The sequence below is a fragment of the Setaria viridis genome, chromosome 9, assembly GCF_005286985.2.
Source record: "Setaria viridis chromosome 9, Setaria_viridis_v4.0, whole genome shotgun sequence".
Taxonomy (NCBI): domain Eukaryota; kingdom Viridiplantae; phylum Streptophyta; class Magnoliopsida; order Poales; family Poaceae; genus Setaria; species Setaria viridis.
The window spans coordinates 6937098-6955175 of NC_048271.2; the positions used below are offsets into that span (position 1 = coordinate 6937098).

The 18078-nt window shown below is 49.2% G+C and overlaps 4 protein-coding genes across 5 annotated transcripts; all 4 read left to right on the plus strand.

Annotated features, from left to right (window-relative positions):
• The first annotated feature begins 831 nt into the window (after window positions 1–831).
• LOC140221307 (probable protein kinase At2g41970) lies at window positions 832–2992 on the plus strand. Its single transcript, XM_072290748.1, has 5 exons — window positions 832–1306; window positions 1471–1854; window positions 1942–2348; window positions 2450–2536; window positions 2658–2992. The coding sequence occupies exons 1-5, from the start codon at window positions 1222–1224 to the stop codon at window positions 2775–2777; spliced, it is 1083 nt and encodes a 360-aa protein (XP_072146849.1). The 5' UTR covers window positions 832–1221; the 3' UTR covers window positions 2778–2992.
• Window positions 2993–6010: 3018 nt separating this feature from the next.
• LOC117836848 (phytochrome a) lies at window positions 6011–12958 on the plus strand. 2 transcript variants are annotated; one of them, XM_034716361.2, is made up of 6 exons: window positions 6011–6172; window positions 8088–10221; window positions 10470–11286; window positions 11462–11758; window positions 11871–12118; window positions 12692–12958. In XM_034716361.2, the coding sequence occupies exons 2-5, from the start codon at window positions 8157–8159 to the stop codon at window positions 12085–12087; spliced, it is 3396 nt and encodes a 1131-aa protein (XP_034572252.1). In that variant the 5' UTR covers window positions 6011–6172; window positions 8088–8156; the 3' UTR covers window positions 12088–12118; window positions 12692–12958. The 2 variants fall into 2 exon arrangements, with proteins under 2 accessions (XP_034572252.1, XP_034572253.1); XM_034716362.2 differs by having other exon boundaries at window positions 6014–6172; window positions 8093–10221.
• Window positions 12959–14180: 1222 nt separating this feature from the next.
• On the plus strand, window positions 14181–14948 carry LOC117836849 (protein REVEILLE 8). Its single transcript, XM_034716363.2, has one exon. It carries the CDS (start codon window positions 14322–14324, stop codon window positions 14862–14864), a length of 543 nt encoding a protein of 180 aa, XP_034572254.1. The 5' UTR covers window positions 14181–14321; the 3' UTR covers window positions 14865–14948.
• A 2758-nt stretch (window positions 14949–17706) lies between these two features.
• Window positions 17707–18078, plus strand: LOC117839632 (protein REVEILLE 8). The gene has a single exon (XM_072290394.1). It carries the CDS (start codon window positions 17707–17709, stop codon window positions 18076–18078), a length of 372 nt encoding a protein of 123 aa, XP_072146495.1.

Genomic DNA, 18078 nt, shown 5'->3' on the forward strand with positions numbered 1-18078 from the left:
CCTGTAATCCTGATCCTGTGGTTGGCTGATGATTGACTAGCCTTTTTTTTTTGCCTGTTTGAGTCTGACGACGTGAAGGGAGCATGGGAGCACGATGGGCATGGAGAGCTACCTGCGGCGGGGAACGTGTGGCGATCTCTCTTGTCCGACCACCGGCCCGTAGCTTAGGGTCGTCCCATGACCATCTGATGATCTGAACGCATACTAACCAACCAATCACTAAAGCGACTCGTGGGTGTTTGGATACGAGGGGCTAAACTTTAGCAGGGTCACATCGAATGTTCGAATGAAGACTAAACATGAGATAATTACAAAACTAATTACACAGATGGAGTCTAATTCGTGAGACGAATCTATTAAGCCTAATTACTTCATGATTTGATCCATCGTTAGCAAATCGTTACTGTAGCACAACATTATCAAATCATGGACTAATTAGGCTTAATAGATTCGTCTCACAAATTAGACTCCATCTGTGTAATTAGTTTTGTAATTAGACTATGTTTAATACTTCTAATTAGTATCAAATATCCGATGTGACGGGCACTTAAAAGTTAGCACACCCCTAAATCCCTAAATGATCTCCCATCCCAAGGATATTATTGTTAACTTCAGTCGATTAGTGAAGTAAATAATCTTCTTTCAGCCCCAGCAAATGCAGTGGTAACCGAGTTCGCCTTTCGGCCCTCGTCTGGCGAACCTGCAGGACAGGGTGTGCGTACGTAGACGCTGTCACGTTGACTCGTGTACCCGACAGAAAAACCATGCTAACCCGCGTCTTCCATAAAGAAAGTTCAGCTCAAGCAAAGAAAAAGGAGGTCAAGGAACTTTCGAGTTCAACATGCCAGCAACATCAACGCCGCCGCGCAGGCCGCACGTAGCGGAGCGGCCGAATAATTGTCACGCCGGCCGCCGGGAATCGCGTCGACCCGCCGCGCGCTTCTTCTAGTTCTCGAGCCACATCTTCTTCCTCGCCCAACCACTCGGTGTCCAACGGCAGCCAGCTGCCTGCCATTGTCACCGCTCTCCACCCATCTCCCCCTCGATCGTCCGCGTCTCCCTTCGCCATATAGAGCCAGGATTATTTCAAACCTGAGGCGTGTGTGATATACATCTTGTGCTAGCTTGGCTCGCGAGCAACTTGGTGATTTGCTGCTGATCCACCGTGGTTGCTGCCGCTTCTCGGATTGAAGTTTCAGGCCGGCACGCCAAGATTTGAGGATGTGGTGTTGCAGCGGCGCGGAGGAGGAGCCCCTGGCCGTCCCGCCGGCCGGCAACCCGGCCTACACGCCGCCGCGAGCACCAGGTTCCTTCCTCTCCTTCGCTTTGTTTCATTTCCTTTTGCTCTAGTGGCTTCATGGCACCCTGCTGCTTGATCGATCAACATCATCATCCACGGATAATGAGATGTGACAGCAATCTCACCGTGCGCATTCGCTCCTTGTTGCCATGCCCATGCGTAACGCGCAGCAGCCCATCCGAGAGGGCCGAGCATGCCGAGGCCCGGCGCGGCGTCGGCGGCCAAGGTGCTGCCCATCGACGTGCCGGCGTTCCCGCTGTCGGAGCTGAACCGCCTGACGGGCAACTTCGGGGACAGGGCGCTGGTCGGGGAAGGCTCCTACGGCCGCGTGTACCGCGCCAAGCTCGGCACCGGGGAGGCGGTGGCCGTCAAGATGTTCGACAACGGCGGCTCCTCCGGGCAGTCGGAGGCCGAGTTCTGCGAGCAGCTGTCCGTGGTGTCCCGGCTCAAGTGCGAGCACTTCACCCAGCTGCTGGGCTACTGCCTCGAGCTCAACAACCGGATCGTGCTCTACCAGTTCGCCACCATGGGCTCCCTCTACGACATACTCCACGGTATGGACGGCCGTGAATGGCACGGGAACGCACGTTAGAAACCACACACCATTACGGCACTGAGATATCGATTGCATTGCTTCGCAGGGAAGAAGGGGGTGCAGGGGGCGGAGCCGGGGCCGGTGCTGACGTGGAGCCAGCGCGCCAGGATCGCGTACGGGGCGGCGCGGGGGCTGGAGTACCTGCACGAGAAGGCGCGGCCGTCGATCGTGCACCGCGACGTGCGCTCCAGCAACGTGCTGGTCTTCGACGGCCACGACGCCAAGATCGGGGACTTCAACCTCACCAACCAGTCCCCCGACTCCGCCGCGCGCCTGCACTCCACCAAGGTGCTCGGCACGTTCGGATACCACGCGCCCGAGTATGCGATGACGGGCCAGCTGACACAGAAGAGCGACGTGTACAGCTTCGGCGTCGTGCTCCTTGAGCTCCTGACCGGGAGGAAGCCCGTGGATCACACCATGCCCAAGGGGCAGCAGAGCTTGGTCACCTGGGTAGACTCCATTTTCCATCCAGCATCTGTTTCAGAGTACACGCACGGTGCCGTTCGTCTCTCGGGTCAGTTAAAACAAGTTGCCTGAAAATTCTGTTCCAGGCCACTCCAAGATTGAGCGAGGACAAAGTGAAGCAGTGTGTGGACCCCAAGCTGAAGGACGACTACCCGCCGAAGGCCGTGGCAAAGGTACGCAACGCCGCCGTTGAACACGGCATCTTTCCCTGCGCTAGCATCGCCTGGCTCGCATCTGCTTGCACTCTTCATGATGATCGTCCTGTTGATCCGTTTGAGTTGCTCCTCTGCGCAGCTCGCGGCGGTGGCGGCGCTGTGCGTCCAGTACGAGGCCGACTTCAGGCCCAACATGACCATCGTCGTCAAGGCCCTGCAGCCCCTCGTGACTGCTCGGCCTGGAGGAGATCACCCGTAGCCTAGATAGACAGTGCGGCATGTGCATGTTCCTGCCAGTCATCCTGTGCCAAACTGCAATCGAGCGGTTTTTTGAACTTTTTGTACTTCACGTTTACGGCGCTGTAGTCAAATTGTTGTCACAAGAACGGCCTGCTTGGCCAATCTAAGAGAGTGTAAACGAACCATTTTACTTGTAAAATCTGGAAATAATCTATCGCGAATTCGCACTTAAAACAGGGCAGTATTCATAGGTGGCTCCAACACGTCACCTATTTCGATGATCGCGGCTCAGAAATTCTACCTCCAATTGCAGAGTTGAAAATCCAAGTCCAAACCTGGCAACACGAAAAGCTAAAAATTCTTGGAAACTCAGAACGAAATTACAATCTTATGTGCCGGCCTGCCGGGGCTCTACTACAAATCTGGAACAAAAAACATTTGGCAGAACGAACAAGATTCGAGGCCCATGAGCCCAACTAAACCTTACACAAGTCACGCTTGAATCAGGCCCAGTCGCCGGCTCTCCTTCCACCTGAACCTTTGTCCGTTTCCCTCTGCTCAGTTGTCAGCTCATCTGCCACGCCCGCCCGTCTTCTGTTGCCGCAGTCAGGTCGGCCGGCGACAGACAAAGCGAGCTGCTTTGCTAATGCACGCGAAAGAACGTCAGCGAGATCATGTCATGGGCTCATGGCCGCGCCCATCGCAAACGGGATCCGGACACGAGCATCTCAGCATGGGCGTACGGCATTGGCATGGCGCCGCTGCCGCCATCCTCCTCTGCTCTATCCTGATAGATCCAGAGTTGCCGTCGACACGCTGGCCGGCGTGCGCCTGCGCGGGGGGAACCAGTTAAAAATTCCTGCAGATCTACAGAATGTCCCCCCACCCATTACGGGAGAACTCGCTAGAAGGCGCTGGCCGCTGTGCTGGGCCGGGCTGCCTCGGTTTCCCCTCTTCTTCCCCGAGCTCGGAGGCTCGGAGCGTAGCCGGATGGGGCGCACGTGCGCCCACGTGCCCGTCACATGCCCGTGTCCTCAAGTGGAAAGCCCCATGCCCCCATCCCCCGAGAAGGAAAGTCACGGAGCCAGCCGCGGCCCCCGAAGAAAGAAACGTTCCTCCGACAGCTTCGGTAAAATTGATACCTAAAAACACTTTTAGCATAGGAGAGAGAAAGAGAAAAATTTAGATACTCCAACGTTGCCTTCTCCAACAGTATACGTAAAACTGAATACGTATATTTCACCAAAGGACTAATCCGCAAGTGAAATCTTTTTTCAAGGGCTGATCTGCAAACTTATCTCCTCCTTTTCCCTCACCTCTTCTTCCTCCTCACCCCGCGCCGCTCCTCTCCTCTCGCGGCAGCAGCGCCGCCGCTTCCCTGCTCTCCTCCACCCCCGGACCGAAGTCGGCCACTTCTCCTCCACCAGCCTCTGTACAAATCGCAGCCGCGTCCATGTTGCTCCAACGGCGGCAGTCCAACGGCGGCCGGAGATGCGCGAGCTCGCCTGCGCGGCGGCGCTCATCCGCCCGTCCCCGTGGCTGGATCCGCGAAGCTTGCTCTCGCGGTGGCGCTCGCCCGCCCTCCCCGTAGCAAGGCCGGCGGAGTTTTGCCGCGTGCGCCGGGGCCTCGAGAAGGAGGGGGGGAGGCGGCGAGGAGGCCAAATCGATGAGCAGCGCCCCCCCCCCCCCCCCCCCCCCCCCGGACTCCTCCGGCAGCCCAACCAAATCGAGCTCAAATCCCGCCGTTGCTCCCTTCCCCGTGCCGGCCCGCCGCACTCCCACGTCCGGTGTCCCCAGCCGACGTTGGAGATGCGGATCGGTGGGAGACGCATAGCCGGTGGAAGTTTTCACCAAGTGGCAGTTGGCTCCTCCGGGTGAACGAAGAAATTTAGCAATCCACTCTTTGGATTTGATATATTTGGGTCAAGGAGGGAGATAGCCTAAAAAAATTTAGGACCTGTTGAAACAGTTTTTTAAGCTTTTGATAATTTTTAGGATAGCAATCCAATAAAGGGCCTGTTGGGCTCCTAACACCCGTCGATGTTTGATGCTAATTAGGAGTATTAAATATAGGCTAATTAAAAAATTAATTGAATAGATAGAGTGTAATTCGCAAGACGAATCTATTAAACTTAATTAGTTCATGATTTGATAATGTGGTGCTACAATAACCATTTACTAATGATAGATTAATTAGGCTTAATAAATTCATCTCGCGAATTAGCGCAGGATTCTGCAATTAGTTTTATAATTAGTTCATAGTTCCGCTAATTAGCATCTGGATATTCGATGTGACACTATTTAGTACCTCGTACCTCGTATGCCGGAGATGCTCTCCGAGAAAACACGAGCCGACGAGGAAATGGCTGCCGCAGCTTTGCTTGCGGTCAGCTCGATGATTTCCTCCCCTGCGCCCTGTCAGCGTCAGCTCCAGCGCTGCAAACTTGCCAGCTGATGAGGAGATTACGAGCAGGCTAATCTCCCTCTTAACCCTAACCTCACCGATCCGTTAACCATCCGTCCTGAATACACGGCCGTGCTGCACGTCCGTACGTACCAGTCCATTACCATGTTGCATTAGAAAAAAACCTTTTCAGTACTAGTACCAACAACGCTAGGAGTTGTTTACGAGGTGCCTAGATTGCCCAAATCATTTTTCGCAAAAAAAAAAAAGATTGCCCAACACCTGCAGAGTACAAATTGGAGAAGAAAACTCGCGTAGAGTAGCAACATGCACGTCGTCGTCGCGTTAGGAAAAAAGCAGTGCAGCAGGTGAGTTCGGCAGACGAGGCCATGGGGCGGAGGCTGACCGATTACTAAACCGGGTAATCATCTGTCCTGAATTTAACGGCCGTGCTGCACGTCCGTCCGTACCATGCTGAGTATTTTTTTGAATATACAGGAGAGAATACGTAAGAGAACTGCGTGCGCTCATCCAAGTTCTCAGTACCAACGAGGCAACGACGCTACAAGTTGTTTATTAAAGTGATGCCTAGATTGCCCAAATCATCAGCACTGTACTCCGTAGCATACTACAAATTGGAGAAGAAAACTCGCGTCGAGTAGCAACATGCACGTCGTCGTCGCGTTAGGAAAAAAGCAGTGCAGGTGAGTTCGGCAGTCGAGGCCATGGGGCGGAGGCTGACCGCCTTACTAAACCGGGTAAACAAAGCGCGGGCTCGAACCAGCGCTCGACACCTACCGCTGCGCTCCCATCCGCGCCGGGCATGGGCGCCGGGTCGGCGCGCGCCCCACACCCCCGTCGTCGAGTGTCGCAGGGCCCCCACGCCACGCTCCCCCACCCGCTATATTATGCGTACTTGCTCGCCGAGCGAGAGTCGCCGGGGGATGAGCGTCGGCCTCCAGCTCCAGGGCTCACTCCGCTCGCGCTCCTCCGCCACCACCGACCCGTAGGTCAGCTCCCCTCCTCTCCGCTCCTCTCCTCTCTTCTCTCCCCTGTTGCGCAGCTTTAATCATCGTCTGTTCATGTTCTTGGACGCGGATTGCGTTGCGATGGGGCTCTTGGGCTGCGTTGCTTACTTGATCCTCCGCCGCGTCTCTCTTGCTCCTGTTTGGGGGGTATGATGTTAGCTTCTGTGGACGAACGAATCAGCGGGAGAGAGCTTGTTCAATCGTCGGAAGGATTGACTGGTAGTTTGTTGGATTAGGGGGGATGGAGAAAAGCAGGAGCAGCCGAGCTGCAGAAGTGTGGTTCCTCTGTGTTTCTGGTTAGCCTTGATATCATAAACATGTTTGGTGGCTGCGATTAGCAAATTTAGTATGCTAGTTTTTTAGATAATGGAGGAGGAGTATCCCGAGAACCCCTTTTCTGGAATTTGTTCATACACCTTTTTGTTTAAAAAAAACAGGAACATCCTTTATCTTCTGGGGTTCTTGACGACTAGCGAAAGGATAGTGTCTTGTCGCTGTTAAGCTGATCTGGTATCGTGAGCGGCAGGAGAAGGGGAGCTGCAAATCCATCTCGTGGCTTTTTCCAGTGGCCCGGTGGTTCTTGCGTTCTCGGCAGTCGGCACTGTCCACGTGCCATGTCCGTGTCAGCAAATTATTCCCGACATGAAAGACTCGATGCACGGAAGAGGATAGGAACAAAAAGGACGGGGGAAAGGTTACGGCTAAACAGCACGTCAGCACCGCTGCAATCTCTTGATCATGGGGAGTACAGGAAATGGGGATCCGCTGATCTGCATTCCTTGGTTGTTTGTGGCTGATGCCTTCTGATGTTTGTTACCACTGTTATCCTACTTTCGATTAGGTTCTCCATGTAGCTGTAGGTGTTTTCCTGAAATGTTTGTGAACATCGTTTATTGAACTGTGCCGCGTTTTACAAAAACTGGAGTTTTTCTCATGTCACTGAAGCGAAAACTTGAAGACCCCCATCTGTTGGGGTGGGGTGGGTGGGGTGGAATACAAAATGAAATCTTGCTTTATAAAAGCATACTACTGGAAATTTCAGATAGTATCAGTTCACCTTTGCATAAACGAAGTGTTAGTCATCCTTTGTCCAAGTCCATTTCCTCCAAAATTTGGTTACCCCAATCCCCAGTTTGAGAAACTAAGCTATATTGCTTTATGATCTCTCTGATCCATTTGCTGAAAATATTACAAACATATTATTATACTAAAACAGAAGAGCCTTACTTTACATGTCCAAATGATATATGCGCTTTCATTTTCTTGAGAAGAGTGACACTTTAATATTCCATTCATTTCAGAATATAAGGCGAAGCTTGACCCTATGTGATCACCAAAACTAAACTCTGGCCATTTGTTTCTCTTATATTATGTTGACCATAGCTAAAGTAGACTTCAGTGCTATCTGTTAGATGAGTTGGCATATAAGAGCTAGCAACAGTTGCGGATGCTCTAACAGCAGTACAGCACTGGTTCTGTTCAATAGCCCAAAGGGTAAATCCATGATGCCCTTGATTTTATCATTTCTTGATTAAAAGTACAGCATGGATCAGCTTAGGATTCTTTTCCTAGCTAAACAGTACTTTTTGGGGGTGAATGAAAATGTGGCACACTGATCGGAAGATTAAATATTTATCTGAAAGATCTACTTTTGTGATCCATCTTTAGGCAGTCTACAAACATGTAAAACTGCATTTTTTTAATATATTTTATCAAGGCCTGGAAAAAAGAAAAGAAAAATCCCTTTCATGATCTACTCTGCAACAGGGACTTGTCTTGTGCTTTGAGTCATTAAATATGTTGTAGTACATTAATAAAATCTTTCATTTGGCATCTAACTGGGGGTGCTGTAACTTTCTATTTTACTGATTTATGCTCTCCGTTACCCATTGACCAGTTCAGGCGGAGTGATATCCAGTGGATAAGACCCTTTGAGTGGTCCAAGAGCTTGAGATCGAGACAGAAAATGTCTTCCTCGAGGCCTACTCAGTCTTCCACTTCATCCAGCAGGACTCGCCAGAGCTCCCGAGCGAGGATATTAGCACAAACAACCCTTGATGCTGAACTGAATGCTGAGTATGAAGAATCTGGTGATTCCTTTGATTACTCCAAGTTGGTTGAAGCGCAGCGGACTGCTCCACCTGAGCAGCAAGGGCGTTCAGAGAAGGTCATAGCCTACTTGCAGCACATTCAGAGAGGAAAGCTAATCCAACCATTTGGTTGCTTGTTGGCCCTTGATGAGAAGAGCTTCCGGGTCATTGCATTCAGTGAGAATGCTCCAGAAATGCTTACAACAGTCAGCCATGCCGTGCCTAATGTTGATGGTCCCCCAAAGTTAGGAATTGGCACCAATGTGCGCTCCCTTTTCACTGACCCTGGTGCCACAGCACTGCAGAAGGCACTAGGATTTGCTGACGTTTCTTTGCTGAATCCTATTCTAGTTCAATGCAAGACCTCAGGCAAGCCATTCTATGCCATTGTTCATAGGGCAACTGGTTGTCTGGTGGTGGATTTTGAGCCTGTGAAACCTACAGAATTTCCTGCCACTGCTGCTGGGGCTTTGCAGTCTTACAAGCTTGCTGCTAAGGCAATCTCCAAGATCCAGTCACTACCAGGTGGGAGCATGGAGGCCTTATGCAATACTGTGGTTAAGGAAGTCTTTGACCTTACAGGTTACGACAGGGTTATGGCTTACAAGTTCCACGAAGATGAGCATGGGGAGGTCTTTGCCGAGATCACAAAACCTGGTATTGAGCCTTATCTTGGCCTTCACTATCCGGCCACTGATATCCCTCAAGCTGCCAGGTTTCTTTTCATGAAGAACAAAGTACGAATGATCTGTGATTGTCGTGCAAGATCTGTGAAGATTATTGAAGACGAGGCACTCTCCATTGATATTAGCTTGTGTGGTTCAACTCTTAGAGCACCACACAGTTGTCACCTTCAGTATATGGAGAACATGAACTCAATTGCATCCCTTGTCATGGCTGTTGTGGTCAATGAAAATGAAGAAGATGATGAACCCGAGCCTGAGCAACCACCACAGCAGCAGAAGAAGAAGAGGCTGTGGGGTCTCATTGTTTGCCACCATGAGAGCCCCAGATATGTCCCGTTTCCACTGCGCTATGCTTGTGAATTCTTAGCACAAGTGTTTGCTGTCCATGTCAACAAGGAGTTTGAATTAGAGAAGCAGATACGAGAGAAAAGCATTCTACGAATGCAAACAATGCTCTCTGACATGCTATTCAGGGAAGCATCTCCCTTGAGTATCATATCTGGGAGTCCAAATATCATGGACCTAGTTAGATGTGATGGTGCTGCTCTTTTGTATGGGGACAAAGTATGGCGCCTCCAAACGGCTCCAACTGAGTCTCAGATACGTGATATTGCTTTCTGGCTTTCAGAAGTTCATAGGGATTCCACTGGCTTGAGTACTGACAGCCTCCAGGATGCTGGATATCCAGGAGCTGCCTCCCTTGGTGACATGATTTGTGGAATGGCAGTGGCTAAGATAACTTCCAAGGATGTTCTTTTCTGGTTCAGGTTACATACAGCTGCTGAAATCAAATGGGGAGGTGCAAAGCATGATCCATCTGATAAGGACGACAACAGAAGGATGCACCCAAGGTTGTCCTTCAAGGCATTCCTTGAGGTTGTCAAGATGAAGAGTTTGCCATGGAATGACTATGAGATGGATGCTATTCACTCATTGCAACTTATACTTAGAGGTACACTGACTGATGCCATGAAGCCGGCCCGGACATCTGTTTTAGATAACCAGATTGGTGACCTCAAACTTGATGGGCTTGCTGAATTGCAGGCAGTGACAAGTGAAATGGTTCGCCTAATGGAAACAGCAACTGTTCCGATCTTGGCAGTAGATGGCAATGGATTGGTCAATGGATGGAATCAAAAGGTAGCAGAATTGACGGGATTGAGAGTTGATGAGGCTATAGGAAGACACATACTTACACTTGTGGAGGATTCTTCTGTATCAACTGTTCAGAGGATGCTATACTTAGCTCTACAGGGTGAGTGGATTCATTCTAGTTGCTTTGGTATATTTCTAATATTTTTAGTTTTTATTCTTATCTGACAACATTATTTATCGACCCCCACCCCACAGACACACACAAAAACACTAGGGTCTTAAGCACCTATTTTTTTATCTGCTACATTTGATCATCAATTCTTACAATTAGTAGTCAACCCTCACAAAAGAACTAAATAATTTATTACTATTATGTATTAACTTCTAAGTATTTCATCAATTGAGCAGGCAGAGAAGAGAAGGAGGTTCGGTTTGAGTTGAAAACACATGGCTCCAAGAGGGATGATGGCCCTGTTATCTTGGTTGTAAATGCTTGTGCCAGTCGTGACCTTCATGACCACGTTGTTGGGGTGTGCTTTGTAGCCCAAGATATGACTGTTCATAAGTTGGTCATGGATAAATTCACTCGTGTTGAAGGGGACTACAAGGCAATCGTTCACAACCCGAACCCACTCATTCCTCCCATATTTGGTGCTGACCAATTTGGGTGGTGCTCTGAGTGGAATGCAGCCATGACCAAGCTTACTGGGTGGCACAGAGATGATGTGATTGATAAGATGCTCCTTGGTGAGGTTTTTGATAGCAGCAATGCTTCATGCCTTTTGAAGAACAAAGACGCATTTGTGCATCTCTGCATCATCATCAACAGTGCATTAGCCGGTGACGAGGCAGAAAAGGCTCCATTTGGCTTCTTTGACCGGAATGGGAAGTACATTGAGTGTCTTCTTTCAGTGAACAGAAAAGTAAATGCAGATGGTGTTGTCACCGGAGTGTTCTGTTTCATTCATGTTCCTAGTGATGAGCTGCAGCATGCACTACATGTGCAGCAAGCCTCGGAGCAGACAGCAGTAAGGAGGTTGAAGGCTTTCTCGTACATGCGACATGCCATAAACAAACCTCTCTCAGGTATGCTTTATTCTAGGGAAGCGCTCAAGAGCACAGGTCTGAATGAAGAGCAGATGAGGCAGGTCCATGTCGCGGATAGTTGTCATCACCAGCTAAACAAGATACTTACCGACTTGGATCAAGATAACATAACTGACAAGTAAACTTCTAAACTGTTCTACTAGGTTCTTGTAATTTCCTCTACATTTATTACTTGTCAGTTTTCTGACAGTAGGTTAATGGTGTCACTCTATGATTTATTTTCTCTAAATACTGAAGCTTATAATCATATGAGTTACTATAAACTCAATATTTCTCTATCATTGTGCCCACAGGTCAAGTAGTTTGGATTTGGATATGGCTGAATTTGTGTTGCAAGATGTGGTGGTGGCTGCAGTCAGTCAAGTACTGATAGGTTGCCAGGGTAAAGGGATCAGAGTTTCTTGCAATCTGCCAGAGAGATTCATGAAGCAAAAAGTGTACGGCGATGGTATTCGGCTCCAGCAGATCCTCTCTGACTTCCTATTTGTTTCAGTGAAGTTCTCTCCTGTTGGAGGTTCTGTTGATATCTCTTCCAAACTGACTAAGAACAGCATTGGAGAAAATCTCCATCTCATAGACCTGGAGCTAAGGTACCACTGGCCCTGGCCGCTCAATTTTTCATGCATTGACTTGTTGCTGATAATTAATTTCTGAAGCATGAATGCTTAAAGTAAAATTACTCTTGTGTTTATGGATTTTCAGCATAAAGCAGCAGGGAACAGGAGTCCCAGCAGAAATAATATCACAAATGTATGAGGAGGAGAATAAGGAACAATCAGAAGAGGGCTTGAGCCTTCTTGTTTCTAGAAACCTTCTGAGGCTCATGAATGGTGATATTCGTCACATGAGGGAAGCTGGCATGTCAACATTCATCCTTACCGCTGAACTTGCCTCTGCCCCTACCGCCCCTGGACAATGAAGCCAACACTGCAACGAGTGGTTATCAAATGGTATGTTCACTAGTTTGTAAACGGGCTTAGTTTATCTGCTGTGTTTGCTTTCACTCAACTGCTGGCTGTGTAGCTTCTTACTTTCTTGATTTTTACTCTGTTACACCCACACTAAGGGTTTGTTCAGTTAATCCCCTCTCAAATCTCAATCATCTTCGATCCACATCAAACCGAACAAGCCCTAAAGGGTGTTCTGTGGCTGATACTTGCCACGAGAATGTAACCTTGAATTGCTTAGCTAAGGATGAAATATTCTACTATTTCCCAAATATCCTACTATCACTATATGACGAATGAATAATATTTCCTAAAATAAAAACTACGCCTATATGATAAATGAATAATATACCCATGTTGTTTCAGTATGAAGAGGTAAAGATGGATGGATCTACTGCATATTCAGGGAAAATTAATACATCAGAGGATAACAATTGTGCCTGATTCTGATTGATGGGTTCATCTATATTGATATGTATTTTGTTTCATGTGCTTTTCTTTAAGCAATTTCCAGTTTCCAGTAGTAACCAACGCAAACCTTTTGCTAAAGAATTTTATTTCTGTTCTTGATGCCAGGTCTCTTTTGAGTTCATTCGGAAAGCCAGGTAGTTCGTGGAGATGGGAATGCTGCAGCCTGTAGAGCCACTGAATGCATAAATAAGATTGACTTGTATGGTTGTTTGTCAGGGGAAAAAAATGTTGTACGGGCATAGAAGGTTCTGTACTTCTGCCATGTTTCTACATGTTATCCAACTGTGTAGGTTTTCTTTCAGCAGCGAAAAATTCCTACCGTGTAAGTTTCAAGTTCAAGTTAACATGAATAAAGTGTCAAATTTAGCTGCAGATAGGTGTCCTCTTTCTGCTTATCAGCCCATGCGCCGTGCTTGTGCTGGTACAGTGTACTTGGTGTGGTGTAACTGTGTAAGTTGACGTACCACATTGCTGCCAGATCAGATGGTTCTCATAGAAATGTTCAAATTTCAGATTGCGCAGAAATGTTTCTTCAAGGTTCATGTTGCGCATGAAATGTGTTCAGAAGTTCAGATGTGTAACCGTATTATTGTCGAGAAGCAACTGTTCTCTGAAACCACACCAGCATAGGCTGCAACCTGCAACTACAGGTGCAAGCACGACACTTAACAAATCGAAAGTAACTAGCCAAGGGGCAGGACCTCCGTACCAAACGCGCGGACCGGAGCCAGAGCTCGAAGACTCTCGGAGTCGCCAGCGGTGGCGGGCGGCCTTGGTCCATCCGCCGGCTCCATGCCCTGGCGCCTCCTTCGGAGGATCTCGTCTCCCACGGTCCCACCTCCTTAGCATTCCGGTGACGGGGCTCCGTGACGGCGAAAACCGCAGCCGCTATTGCCGGCCACGGTGACGTCGCTCCGGCGGCGGGTCATCGAGGCGGGCTCGGGGTGACCACCGCAGCCGCCATCGTCGCCCATGAAGAGGTCCCGTTGCGGATAAGCGGCGGCGGGCGCAGATCTTATTGAACTCGATCCGGGTCGCACGGCTTCGATCTGACGGTAGAAGGCTGCCCACCTCATGGTGGACTGAGGTCGACAGGTTCTTTTTTAGAGATCCCGCCCACGTGGCGCGGTTTTGGACGCAGCACCGGAGTGAAGCAAGTGACCAAAACTGGCTGCATCAGCAGAAGCAATCTGAACCTGCATCAAATACAATCCGTTATCCGGTGCATATAACCAGCTTCCAAGGAGGCAAGGAGTTCATATCTAGGTGGGAGAGATTTTGAAGCACGATTTGTGCCTGAAACACATGGGGACATGGAACCTTCTTGCAAGGGAGTCGATCAAAGAAGCCCAAAATGGTGGCTCTGTAACCTAACTCGACGTCCAAGATCGGCCTAAACACCACCGGAATGGCACCATGACAGCGACCTGAGCTCCCGACGAAGAGAGGCTGGCCGGCCGGCGCAGGCCTAACACGCGCGGAATTCACACCACACGCACGCCGAGCACATGCGCTGCATTGCCCACACGTTTGCTCCCTCCGATGTCCGCTCGTGAACGCGGCGGCTCCGATCCCTATAAATCTTTGCGCATGCCGAACGCTACTGGCACCAAGCCAAGAGCTCTCAAGCATCATCCCCTCATCCTGTGCTGCTGCTCAGGGGGAGAGGAAGAGCGAAACAGAGACACACGGACGCAGATCGAGACAGAGAGAGAGAGAGATAAGAAAGACGATCATGCCAGCGGCGGCGAGGTCGATTGTGATGGCGGGGAAGAAGACCCGGAAGCCGTACACCATCACCAGGCCGCGGGAGAGGTGGGCCGCCGACGAGCACGACCGGTTCCTCCACGCCTTGGTGCTGTTCGGCCGCGATTGGAAGAGGATTGAGGCCTTCGTCGCCACCAAGACCTCCACGCAGATACGCAGCCACGCCCAGAAGCACTTCCTCAAGGCGCAGAAGCTTGGCATCGCGCCGCCGCCGCCGCACCCTCGCCTCGCCGCGGTCCTTGCTCAGCCACCCGTCAGCTGCCCGCCGGCGTGGTTTCCTGGCGACGCCATGGCGCGAAGCGACGAGACGCTGATTCAGCTCCCGTTGTCTCCGGATGAACTGTACTTCGCTCAGGTGTACAGGTTCGTTGGCGACATCTTCGGCTCTGACGCGCCGCAGCCGGTCGAGACACAGCTGCAGAGGCTGGTCGGCGCGGACCCTGTCATTGTGGACACCATCTTGCGGGTCCTAGGAAACCTCGAAGAAAACCTGTCTCTTTGGGACGTGTGAACGGGACACTCGTTACCCTTAATACCGGTTGGTTTTTTTGACCCTGTACTAATGTGAGTATTAGTACTGACGGCTAGTTCTTTCTTTAGAAGTCCCCCGTGACCCATTTTAGTACTGGTTGGGAGCTCCACCCGGTACTAATGGGTGATATTAGTACCGGGCGGAACCTCCACCCAGTGCTGAAGGTCCTCAGGCACATTAGTACCGGGTACTAATTGGTGACCTTTAGTACTGATTGGAGTTACCAACCGGTACTAAAGGAACTCCCATACCCTATCGCCCCACGCCTTATCCATCTCCCCACCCATTCCCATCTCTCTATCTCCCCACCCGCTCCCATCTCTCTATCCTCTCTCTATCTGTCCGGCAGTCGCTCCCGTCTCTCTGCCCTCTCTCTATCTGTCCAGCGGCGGGAGGGAGGTCGGCGGGGCCGGGCAAGGAGCGGTGGCGGGGTGGCGGGTGGGCGGCGGTGGGAGGGCGGCGGCGACGGACGACTGCAGCGGGAGGGCGGCGGTGGGGTGGCGGACGGCGGCGGCGGGGCGACGGGTGGGTGGCGGACGGCGGCGGGGCGGTGGACGGCGGCGGGTGGGCGGCGGCGGCGGAGGGCGGCGGCGGGAGGACGACAGCGGAGGGCTGCGGTATTTTTTTATTTTTTTTAATATCCTTTAGTACCGATTATTTGATCCGGTACTAAAGGCGGTAGCAATACCGGTACTAAAGGGGTAGCAATACCGGTACTAAAGGGGACTGAAGCCGCTTTCCCCAGTAGTGCAGGTATGGTTGTGCTTATTATTAACACATTTTGTAACGTGTACAAAGCTAGCAATTTTAAGATATTTATAAGTTCATGAAAAATTGGCTCTACTCCAACACATGGGGCTTCTTATAAACATCTCATGGTTTGTCGTATGGAAATTTACATTCATTGAGGTTATCACTGAAATATCATATCATACCCTTATTCAAAACAACAATCGGATAATGTTTGTTTTCACGTACAGATGATATGTACCAAGTGGTGTTTCAAAAAAAAACTATACTAAATGGTAGAGTATAAAGAAGCAAATCTCATATCTGACCCAAAACGACAATAATGAAAGCGTAAATATTTTTATGAATTTTTAGTGTTTAAGCCCACTCAAGCATACTTTTCAATCCGGGCGTGTTACGCTCTCTATATGTTTTCTAGTACTCTTACCTATACTCTTTAATCAATGACTGAAACTAAATTGGTACTTTCATGGAAATTAAATGTTACTAGTTCATCAACTCATGTTATTCAAAATTGCTTATTTAACACGTCTTTTCTTATCAGTTCATATTCTAAGTTCTAACACAATAATCATCAATATTTTCTTAGCATTATTGGGTTGTGATATACATTGATTACCAATCGCTTTGTGATTTTCTATTCTCATTCATATGATTTTTTTTTGTTTTGCAACAATCTCCATGTGTGTTTGACGTCTTTTAGTTGAAACCTTAGTTTTAGCTATGCGTTTAATAAGGAAATAGGTATGCTCAACCCTTTTTACATACAGGTATAACATATATGTGTTTTTTATGGTGACACACATCATGCATATGTGTACGCTAAGTAAACTTTTTATATCAACAATAACATAAAAGTGTGCAGTAATTTAGAAGCACAGACACATAGTAATTTGGGGTATTTTTTAATCACAGAGGCAGGTAGTTTAGATGCATATTTAGGTTAGTTTAATTTATTTTTAATAATGAAGGATGTGGTAAGTCAATGCAAATTTAGAGCTTATTTAAAAATTATTTTCTATAATAACATAGGTGGGTAATTTAGATGAAGATTAGGGTTTTAGATTGCAAAGCTAATTAATTTATATTTAGAATTAGGAGGAAGACTATTTTTTTATAATGATGGAGGTGAGTAATTTTTAAAGAAACGATGATAAAGGTCCATTGCAATGACGTTCGGATCTCTATGATCTTTGTAGCGTGTTTCAAGAGGATTGACATAGAAAATTCAAACTAGTACTCCCTCCGTTCCAAACTATGAGTCGTTTTGACTTTTCTAAATGCATAAGTATTATTATACATCTAAACATAGGGTATATCTAAGTGTATAATAAAAGTTTATAAATTAAAAAAGTTAAAACGATAAAAAATCTAGACTTTTCAAATTTGGGACGGAGGGAGTAACATAGAATTATATGCCGACTAACACAAATGCACAACGATATAGTGTATCGGTGTATGTGTATTCCCTTTACATATGTTCATTTATCATTCGTTAAAAAAAAAAGATGTAAGATCGACTTGCTACTTTGTACAGCCGTACAGGCGAATGAGAATGGTGGCAGAACCTTGAACGAGTTCCTCATGGCGGGGCACATCCATCACGATCTATACCTGCAACACATGGAAGTACGGCAAGCAGATGCATCAAAGAAGCTCGAAATGCTGCGTCTTTCACCGAACTCTACTTCCCAAATCGGCCTAATACCCCACGGCATCGCAGGTTCGCAACAGCGCTTGAGCTCCCCTCGCAGTGCCGGCCAGCGCCTGCCTAACACGCGCGCAATTCGCACCCGCGTAATCCCCCACGCACGGCGAGCACATGCGCTGAATCGGCCACACGTTTTCTGCATCCCATGTTCGCTCATGAGCGCGGCTTCGATCCCTATATATGTTCACGCACACACTGAACACCGGCGCCAACTCGAGAACTCTGAAGACTCAGCTCTCACCTCCTACGGGGTTCTACCTCTGCTTCTTCTGCTGCTCGATCAGGAAGAGAGACAGACAGAGTGAAAGCGAGAGAGATATATATACGATGATGATGGCAGCGCCGGCGAAGTCAATCGGGATGGCCGGGAAGAAGACCCGGAAGCCGTACACCATCACAAGGCCGCGGGAGAGGTGGGTCGCCGAAGAGCACGACCGGTTCCTCCACGCCCTGGTGCTGTTCGGCCGCGACTGGAAGAGGATCGAGGCCTTCGTGGCCACCAAGACGTCCACGCAGATCCGCAGCCACGCCCAGAAGCACTTCCTCAGGGCCCAGAAACTCGGCCTCTCGGTGGCGCCGCTGCCGCACCCTCGCCGCGCCGCCGCCGCCGGCGTCCGCCAGGCAGACGAGACGATTCAACTTCCACTGTCTCCGGATGATCCGCACTTCGCTCTGGTGTGCAGGTTCGTCATTTTTGGCACCAATTGGATATTTTTCCAGTTTGAAATATGA

Bases quoted from the DNA above. Each gene is read 5' to 3' on its own strand.
- LOC140221307 (XM_072290748.1), top strand. From the start codon at position 1,222: ATGTGGTGTTGCAGCGGCGCGGAGGAGGAGCCCCTGGCCGTCCCGCCG. The intron at 1,307-1,470 runs GTTCCTTCCTCT...CGTAACGCGCAG, and splicing joins CACGCCGCCGCGAGCACCAG to CAGCCCATCCGAGAGGGCCG. The intron at 2,537-2,657 runs GTACGCAACGCC...TCCTCTGCGCAG, and splicing joins CGCCGAAGGCCGTGGCAAAG to CTCGCGGCGGTGGCGGCGCT.
- LOC117836848 (XM_034716361.2), top strand. From the start codon at position 8,157: ATGTCTTCCTCGAGGCCTACTCAGTCTTCCACTTCATCCAGCAGGACT. The intron at 10,222-10,469 runs GTGAGTGGATTC...TCAATTGAGCAG, and splicing joins GCTATACTTAGCTCTACAGG to GCAGAGAAGAGAAGGAGGTT. The intron at 11,287-11,461 runs GTAAACTTCTAA...TTGTGCCCACAG, and splicing joins CAAGATAACATAACTGACAA to GTCAAGTAGTTTGGATTTGG.
- LOC117836849 (XM_034716363.2), top strand. From the start codon at position 14,322: ATGCCAGCGGCGGCGAGGTCGATTGTGATGGCGGGGAAGAAGACCCGG.
- LOC117839632 (XM_072290394.1), top strand. From the start codon at position 17,707: ATGGCCGGGAAGAAGACCCGGAAGCCGTACACCATCACAAGGCCGCGG.